The sequence below is a fragment of the Oncorhynchus mykiss genome, chromosome 15 (genome assembly GCF_057628025.1).
Source record: "Oncorhynchus mykiss isolate SJ-2025 chromosome 15, ASM5762802v1, whole genome shotgun sequence".
NCBI classification, from domain to species: Eukaryota; Metazoa; Chordata; class Actinopteri; order Salmoniformes; family Salmonidae; genus Oncorhynchus; species Oncorhynchus mykiss.
Genome location: NC_143036.1, coordinates 45,951,518 through 45,961,261, shown reverse-complemented (window position 1 = coordinate 45,961,261; position 9,744 = coordinate 45,951,518). Strand labels below are relative to the sequence as shown.

The window sequence follows — 9,744 nt, the reverse complement described above, 5'->3', positions numbered from 1 at the left end:
ACATGTATGGCAATTTAGCTAGTTAACTTGCAGTTGCTAGCTAACGTTAATTTGTCCTATTTAGCTAGCTTGCAGTTGCTAGCTAATTTGTCCTGGGATATAAACATTGAGTTGTTATTTTACCTGAAATACACAAGGTCCTCTACTCCGACAATTAATCCACACATAAAACGGCCAACCGAATCGTTTCAAGTCATCTTTCCTCCTTCCAGGCTTTTTCATCTTTGAACTTATATGGTGATTTACACCTAAACTTTCATAGTATTACCAGGACAACCGGCAAAACAGTTTGTCTTTCAATCACCGACGTGGGTATAACCAATGAGGAGCTGGCACGTGGGTACCTGCTTCTATAAACCAATGAGGAGATGGGAGAGGCAGGACTTTCAGCACGATCTGCGTCAAATAGAAAGGAGTTCTATTTTAGCCCTTGGCATCGCAGACGCTTGCGAGCAGTGTGGGTGCAATAATTGAATAACATGGATTTCTACATTTATTTTGCGACGCTCGCGCATGCGACGTGTCCAGTCTGGTCAGCATGTAACAATTCCTCCTCCACCATACTCGACACCCTTGACCCACTACACAATGCCCTATCCCACCTGGACAAAATTAAATACCTACAGTATGTGAGAATGCTGTTCGACTACAACTCAGCTTTCAACACCAATGTGCCCTCCAAGTTCGTAGCCTTGAGTCTGAAGTCCTCCCTGTGGATCCTAGATTTCCTTATGGGCCGACCCCAGATGGTGAGGGTAAGCTAACACCTCCCCCATGCTGATCCTCAATACAGGGACCACCCGGCTACCACCCAGTACTCATCCCTGCCCCTTAGACTGCTTCCCTATGTAATTAGTCATTGAACACTGGTCACTTAAATGTTTACATACTGTTTTACCCAATGATGTATATACTGTATTCTAGTCCAGGCTCATCCTGTATACACTTGATATACTGTAAGTCCAAATAGTTTGCAGTGGGTACATTGCAAAGTTCTGGGAATAAACACTCTGCCAGGGTAGTTCACATATCTCATATGCACTCAGATTTGGAGAAACAGACAAACTTGTCCTTCCTGACATTTACAATGCAATTTATTTTACGTACCTCGACCACTCCATTAATCTTTTTCATTAGAGCAATGTCGAATTCTTCTGTACTCCAGAATGACTCGTTTGACAGGTGCCCTGCTTCCTAAATCGAAGCACAACACATCATATCCATCAGTTTGCGTGAGATCCAACATGTTTCTTCTGACCAACAGATACCAAAAAAATCCACTTCAGGGATTTTCACAGATTTAACTTTCTACACCAGTTTTGATATTTCAAACGGATCCAAAACGTATTTCTTCTATATAAAATCGGGAGTCTGTAGAAGTAGATGTATTTTTCACAATTTTTAAACGAAAGTCAATTTATCCTTATTTCCACCGCCATCAGATTCAAGCTCCAATTCTGCTTCCACCATCGACCTGGCTGCAGCGGCGCTTTCGTGACGTTGTCAGCTAACATGCTGTCCAAACCAACTGCGTTGCTTGCGAGAGTATTGTAAAATAAATGTACATGTTATTCAATCCAAACTGCTCACGCTATTACATAGCTCGCAAATCCTCCCTCTCCCAAATATTTTTTATAACTAACCCAAGATGGAATTTACAGGTTCTGGTCTAATGGGAGCAAATTAATCATAGTGGGCAGAATAAGCAAGGAGGTGGGCAGAGCCAAGCACGATCTAGTGAGATCATATTGGCTCATTCTAGCATTTATTTGCTTATTTCCGTTAGGGAACCCCTACTCGAAGTGCGCATGTGCAATAACTTAATTTACCCTTGCACTCCTTCTAAACAATGCCATTTTTACCAAATTTGGCATAGGGTAAAGTCTATTAAATGCAGCCCACTATGTCACAGATTCTAGTTTTGGAAACAGAAAACTGTATGGAGATCAAATGTTTGATCAATGACAAAATGTGCAGAATCTCGGCTCAAATCCATCTCGCTCCATCTTCTCCCACTTCCGGACACTATCTCCTAGGACAAATTCGCTAGCAACAGCGAGCTAGCTTTAATACCCATAAATATTCCGACCCCTCCCAAAATTCATATAGTTGGTTTTGGTACTTTAACCTGCTAGTCGTGGACGCTTCTGGGGGACAGACAAAACAACATGCGCACGAGAGGAGCCGGTTTAGTCAGCATGTAATCCGTCTATTATGCAATGCATTCGAATTTGATTGGCTAACCGGAGATGGTAACATTTTGACCAATTAGGTTGAATGAATGAGTCGTTCGCCAAAGGTTCACGCGCACGCAACTCAAACTATCCAATAGGAGGACACCAACTGAGGCTGTATAAAAATTATTTTGTATGACGCGTTTAGTTGATCGAGTTGCAGCCGCCATCTTCTGACATAAAAAAGAAGAGTGGAAACGTCGATTACAGATGCAAAGGGAATACAAAATAATTCGTAACGAGTTGGAAAATAAATATAAAGTCAAATGTGTTTATGGACTGCCTCGTAATAAATGGTTATGTTTCTGATAAGATTGGTTTAGTATTTGATCGATCACACATCGCAAAGATGGACGACGCGGCGAGGGAAGATGCCTGCCGAGAGTATCAGTCCTCCCTCGAAGATTTGACATTCAACAGTAAACCTCACATCAACATGCTGACCATTCTGGCAGAGGAGAATCTGCACTTCGCCAAGGATATCGTCGCAATAATTGAAGCACAAATCACCAAGGTTTTTATGAATATAGAATTTTCAATTTCAGCTATTAACTTCGATGAAGAAAGCTATGTGTAAGCTAACAGTAGCCTTGAAACAGCTGCCCATGGCAACATCATGGCGGCAACACTGTTGAATCGCTGTTCTTGTTGTAGCGACATAACGTTGGCTAACGTTTCTTGTCAACAGTACCAGTTTCAACAAAATAACGTTATAGGAATTTAATGCTGATTACATTTAGAAAGGTAATGTAACATTATCTAGGCTAGCTAATGTTATCCCTGAGCTAGTTAGCTAACGTTAACATGCCATTTCCCGAAGCCGATTGTCATTTGCTAGGAAATAATCCAGAAATTCAGTTGCCAGATCAGAGTAACGTTAGGAAGCCACCATTATTTGTCAGATCTTATATAAAGACGTTATGCTGTGGGGTATTTTTCACATTTCAGAACTTAACACTATTTGGAAACACGTTAACGGTACCGAAACCGAATCAAATATGGCGACATGACGGAGGAAACTTAATGGCTATTTCAGTTAGCTAACGCTAGCATGCCAGTGCAAAGCATTCCACAAGTTTGACAGGTTTACACACGTGGTTTGGCCACATACATTTTCAAATTTAAGCCAGTACACACTGGCCTACCTAACAATGCAAAATAGTTATTGCATACATTTAGGCCTCGTTTCACTTTCTACATAAATTACTTGAACCAGAATCTGGATTTACAGGATACGTTGAATATGGGGTCTCCTTAAGGCCATGAAGCAGATTTTCAGGCTTAATAATGTAAAAAAATATATATTTAAAAAAAAGAGTCCGCTACTTACCAAGGAATGGAGCTTCGCTGAGCAACTATTACGGCTGGTATGTACTTCCACAAAATTTGTAACCGAAAAAATGTATCGTGTGGAAAGAAACTATTGTTTTTGACCAAGTGCACATGAGCCAAATCCACCTCTTCTCCACCTCCAATAAAATCACAAATTACTGCCATGCACGGGTCGATCGGCTGATCCAGTAGCAAGAAAGGTCATTTGTTTGTAACTTCAGGTGGCCTTACAGGCCTAACGTTACTGCTGGTTAGTTATTGTTAGACAAAAGTATCTAGCTAGCAGGAGTAATAATAACAAAACAAATAATAGGTACACAAAGATGCAGATCGAATATGTAGCTGTTGAAATTTAGGATAGTGTCAATAGTTTTCTTGTGAAAGTAAACTGGTCTCTTTCAATTTATCAGCTGCTTTTGATATTATCTCTTTGAATTTTGAAATGTCAATGAATGGTAAAATGTGATAATAAAAAATATGAAATATGCTTTTTGTCTTTTTTATTTCCCAGTGTAATTTATTGGTACAGAATCATATCTCTGGTTATTGCCTTATTGGTGTTAAACTCCGTTTTTGATCAATGTGATGATCATTGTCACTTATCAGAACCAAGGCGTTCACCATTTTATATGGGAGTGTCTATTGGCTTAAATGCAGTATATTTGTATATTTTGAGTTATTTTGTGTTTTATTGACATGTGAATTGGGTTTACAACTGAAATTGTCATGTTTGCTCATGACCATTTATCAAGTAAAGTCCTAGTGATTTGCTTTTCATGGCACATTGTTCAAGACTTATCTTGCAATTGCACATTTTAAATGAACCCCCCCAAATCCTGCTCTATTCTTGTCGACTTCCTCTTAGTATGTTACATCCTATTTTTGTTCTAAAAGGTAGATAGTACTTCTTCAAATGGACTGCCCCTCAGTGGGATGTTATAACAGGGACTTCATTCAATAAAACGGGAACGTACATGGAGTGATCTCTCTGCCAGAGACCCTCTTTTGAGGTAATTAAAAAGGGGGGGGGGGGACTTGAACCATTTCTTCTGGATGGACAATATTTTTATTTTTTTCCTGTGCCCAATACAAGACACAAGTAATAGTTGAACAAAGTACTTTTTATGGTCATTCAATGTTTTGATCCAGAATGAAGACTCGTCACTTTTTTTTAAAAGTTTTTTTTTTTTTTTTGGACTGCTATTTTCCTTATGGATAAAAAAAAAAAGCGCCTGTAACCGGTGGAAATAGACAGATTTTAATAACAGTTTTCCCCCCTACATGACAATTGTTTTGCAACTTTTTTCCTACAATAATTTTTTTTCTTATGATCTATCATGCCACGGACAATCAATTTGATTTTTACATGTTAAAAAAACAACTTTTTGAAGTTATTACCCAAGACTGACAAGGATTTTTTTTTTTCCTAGCCCAAACACTTCTTACGTTAACTTTTTGCTTAACTAATACATAATCAATGTGATGCCTTTTTTATCTGAAATGTTGGTATTAACCCCTGTTGTTTTCTAAACTTGTTGAGTTTTCTATTACCCTAGGCTCCAGCTGCCGAGAAGCTTCCAGTTTTGTACTTAGTGGATTCCATAGTGAAGAATGTTGGAGGCGAATACCTTGCAGTGTTTGCTAAAAACCTAGTCACTTCATTTATATGTGTTTTTGAAAAGGTATATACTACTTTATTTTTGTGCATTCTTGAAGATTAATAAGCACCTTTTATAAAATGATCTGTCCACTGTACTGCTTGCTTTTGTCTAGTCTATCTCTTGCCTTGTATAATGCATTTTTACTAATAAAATGGTGTTTGTGGTTCCCCTTTGATTTGGGGAGGTGCTTGATTGGACAATATCCAAGTCATTAATTGTCTTTGCATTAAAATGCAGTGTTGTATACAGAATGTGTAATATTTCACACGGTTTAACGGTTAATACAAAGCACCTTTGTTAGTGTAATTAGACACATTTTCTAAGTGCCTTCTTGATCTTGCCTGAATTCAATTTACTGCTAAACTATAGGCCTTTGAAGGTAGAATGTGTTCGTTTTTGAAGTACTGTGCTGCAGGTCTTTGCGTTGAGCTGTGGTCCAAGCTGTGTCCTCTGTTTTGTAGGTGGATGAGAACACTAGGAAAAGTCTGTTCAAATTACGCTCCACCTGGGATGAGATCTTCCCACTGAAGAAACTCTACGCTCTGGACGTGAGAGTCAACTCTCACGACCCGGCCTGGCCCATCAAAGCACTGCCCCCTACTGTGAACGCCAGCATTCATGTCAACCCTAAGTTTTTAAAACATGTGAGTAAACTGTCTGTATATCTATGTGTCCGAGAGGAGGATCTGCTGTTCTGAAAGCGTCTGTGGATAGAGAAGTAGAAACTGCGCCAAAGTTATTCAAGTTTTGCTGTTTATTGCACAACCTTTGTGACAATATGATCCATAAAGTAAAAGACATCCTGACCCTTTGCAACACTGGACATTTCTACACACACACACACACACTCCGCTCGCTACCTGTCGACCTGAGTCCTTCCCATCCCTAAATGTTTTCTCCCCGCTCCAGCCTGAGGAGGTGACCTCCCCTAGGGCCCTGTCCCCTGCACCCCTAGTCCGTGCCCCAGCCCCTGCTCCCCAGCCTGCAGTGGTCCCCAGCGTCAGTGAGAAGAGCATCACCCAAGAGCAGGTGATAAGGCAGCAGCTGCTGGCCAAGCAGAAACAGCTACTGGAGCTACAGCAGAAGAAGATTGAGCTTGAGCTGGAGCAGACCAAGGCACAACTGGTGAGACTCACTATTGTACCCATTTCCCCCTTTTGAAACTCGAATTTAAATGTTTTAAAATATATATGTGTGTATGTATATGTTTGGTCCGCAGGGTGAGTGTAGACACTTTCAGAAGTGTTGGTGTTTTGTAACTTAAACATTTAAAATCTATTAATAATAACATTTTAAACAGGTAGGTTTCTGTTATATTTTCTTCATGTCTTCTGGTGCACTGTCTCGTTTACTAAACACAAGATGTTCTCAGTCCTGCCCCTCTTTTACATTTCAGGCTGCAAACGTGGTACTGTCAACTCCAGCAATAGTGCCAAAGTCCACCCTGCCTCCCTCTGTCATCAAACCCTGTCTCCCCCCTGTCTCCGACCCCAAACCCCCCACCAGGGACCCCCGCCTCAACCGGGCCGGCCCAGGGGCCCTCCAGGCCAAAGAATCAACCAGCCATAAGAAAGAAGGCCATGGTATGGGAGGACCAGCACACACACCAGAGAAACAACTGCCAGAGCGACCCGGCAGGCCCGAGAGGACACGGCCCCCCAAGAAAGAACTTCTAGAAGTGAAAACCAAGTCCAAGTCCCTCTCTCCCATGGCTAAAGGGGTGCTTGGGAAGAGCAAGCACTATGAGGCTGAGAACGTGAAGACGACAGCGGATGCCACGGGCAAGAAAGACCCCAGGCTGAGGAAACATCTCAATGACAAGGCCGACCCAAAAGAAGAGGGGAAAGAGAAGAAGAAATGCACTGATAAGGAGAAAGAGATGGATGATGCATTGATGAAGGCATCAGGCAGGGGGAAGATGGCCAACGGCTCAGTCAGCAAACCGGAGCGTGAGAAACCGGAGCCTGTAGAGAAACCGGAGAACCAGATCAGAGGAAATGCCAGGACCAACGCCAGGAAACGCTCCCGCTCCCCCTCGCTGCACCTGCACTCACCTAAGAGAAAGACTGAGAGGAGGTCCCCCAAGAGGAGAGCCAGGAGCATCTCCCCCTCTCCTCCTTTACACAAACCTGGGAAAGGAGGGAGGCAGTCAGGAGGCAAGCACTCCTCTCACCATGAGGACCCCCAGCACGGGACCACCAGAGAAGAGAGGGTAACCCCCAAGAAGAGCTCGTCTGAGCCCAGAAGAACCAAGAGGCCGGCTGAGGAGAGGCCGGTGGAGGCCAGGGACACGCATTCCTCCCCCCGCACTACCTCAGAGGGCAAGGAGACCAAGGAGAATGCCAAGCGCTGGAGGAGTGGCTGGGAAGAGAACAAACAGTGAGTAGGCTGAAATATCCTGTGAACTGTCTGTCTCCCAAATGGGCCATGGGGCTCTGGTCAAAAGTAGTGCACTATGTAGGAAATAGGGTGTTTTTAGGAATGTACCGAAGTCTTGATATTGGTATGTTCTCAGTGTACTAGTATATGTTGCATCACGTCAGTTTATTCTTATCCTCACCTAATGGTATTTAGTGCCTTGAAAAAGTATTTCTAATTCATATTCTCAAAAAAAATTGTACTGAATGTTAGCAAATCAAAATCAAATCAATTTATATAGCCCTTCGTACACCAGCTGATATCTCAAAGTGCTGTACAGAAACCCAGCCTAAAACCCCAAACAGCAAGCAATGCAGGTGTAGAAGCACGGTGGCTAGGAAAAACTCCCTAGAAAGGCCAAAACCTAGGAAGAAACCTAGAGAGGAACCAGGCTATGTGGGGTGGCCAGTCCTCTTCTGGCTGCCGGGTGGAGATTATAACAGAACATGGCCAAGATGTTCAAATGTTCATAAATGACCAGCATGGTCAAATAATAATAAGGCAGAACAGTTGAAACTGGAGCAGCAGCACGGTCAGGTGGACTGGGGACAGCAAGGAGTCCTCCGAGAGAGAGAAATAAAGAGAGAATTAGAGAGAGCACACTTAAATTCACACAGGACACCGAATAGGACAGGAGAAGTACTCCAGATATAACAAACTGACCCTAGCCCCCCGACACAAACTACTGCAGCATAAATACTGGAGGCTGAGACAGGAGGGGTCAGGAGACACTGTGGCCCCATCCGAAGACGCCCCAGGACAGGGCCAAACTGGAAGGATATAACCCCACCACTTTGCCAAAGCACAGCCCCCACACCACTAGAGGGATATCTTCAACCACCATATTACCATCCTGAGACAAGGCAGAGTATAGCCCACAAAGATCTCCGCGACCCAGACAGGAAGATCACATTAGTGACTCAGCCCACTCAAGTGACGCACCCCTCCTAGGGACGGTATGAAAGAGCCCCAGTAAGCCAGTGACTCAGCCCCTGTAATAGGGTTAGAGGCAGAGAATCCCAGTGGAAAGAGGGGAACCGACCAGGCAGAGACAGCAAGGGCGGTTCGTTGCTCCAGAGCCTTTCCGTTCACCTTCCCACTCCTGGGCCAGACTACACTCAATCATATGACCCACTGAAGAGATGAGTCTTCAGTAAAGACTTAAAGGTTGAGACCGAGTTTGCCTCTGACATGGGTAGGCAGACCATTCCATAAAAATTGAGCTCTATAGGAGAAAGCCCTGCCTCCAGCTGTTTGCTTAGAAATTCTAGGGACCATTAGGAGGCCTGCGTCTTGTGTTGGTATGTACGGCAGGACCAAATCAGAGAGATAGGTAGGAGCAAGCCCATGTAATGCTTTGTAGGTTAGCAGTAAAACCTTGAAATCAGCCCTTGCCTTGACAGGAAGCCAGTGTAGGGAGGCTAGCACTGGAGTAATATGATCACATTTTTTGGTTCTAGTCAGGATTCTAGAAGCCATATTTAGCACTAACTTAAGTTTATTTTTGTGCTTTATCCGGGTAGCCGGAAAGTAGAGCATTGCAGTAGGCTAACCTAGAAGTGACAAAAGCATGGAATAATTTTTCTGCATCTTTGGACAGAAAGTTTCTGATTTTTGCGATGTTACGTAGATGGAAAAAAGCTGTCCTTGAAACAGTCTTGATATGTTCTTCAAAAGAGAGATCAGGGTCCAGAGTAACGCCGAGGTCCTTCACAGTTTTATTTGAGACGACTGTACAACCATTAAGATTAATTGTCAGATTCAACAGAAGATCTTTGTTTCTTGCGACCTAGAACAAGCATCTCTATTTTGTCCAAGTTTAAAAGTAGAAAGTTTGCATCCATCCACTTCCTAATGTCTGAAACACATGCTTCTAGCGAGGGCAATTTTGGGGCTTCACCATGTTTCATTGAAATGTACAGCTGTGTGTCATCCGCATAGCAGTGAAAGTTAACATTATGTTTTCGAATGACATCCCCAAGAGGTAAAATATATAGTGAAAACAATAGTGGTCCTAAAACGGAACCTTGAGGATTACCAAATGTACAGTTGATTTGTCAAGAGGACAAACCATTTACAGGGACAAACTGATATCTTTC

The 9,744-nt window shown here is 42.7% G+C and overlaps 1 protein-coding gene across 2 annotated transcripts in view; it reads left to right on the top strand.

The window, feature by feature from the left end:
- The first annotated feature begins 2,370 nt into the window (after window positions 1-2,370).
- Window positions 2,371-9,744, top strand: part of pcf11 (PCF11 cleavage and polyadenylation factor subunit) — a 30,821-nt gene continuing 23,447 nt past the window's right edge. Inside the window, exons 1-5 of one of the 2 annotated variants that reach the window (XM_021563253.3) lie at window positions 2,371-2,748; window positions 5,123-5,248; window positions 5,689-5,871; window positions 6,137-6,352; window positions 6,624-7,606. In XM_021563253.3, coding sequence (XP_021418928.3) covers window positions 2,509-2,748; window positions 5,123-5,248; window positions 5,689-5,871; window positions 6,137-6,352; window positions 6,624-7,606 — 1,748 coding nt within the window. In that variant the 5' untranslated portion in view covers window positions 2,371-2,508. Of the gene's footprint in view, window positions 2,749-5,122; window positions 5,249-5,688; window positions 5,872-6,136; window positions 6,353-6,599; window positions 7,607-9,744 lie in introns of both variants that reach the window. The other variant, XM_021563252.3, reaches the window with a different exon arrangement.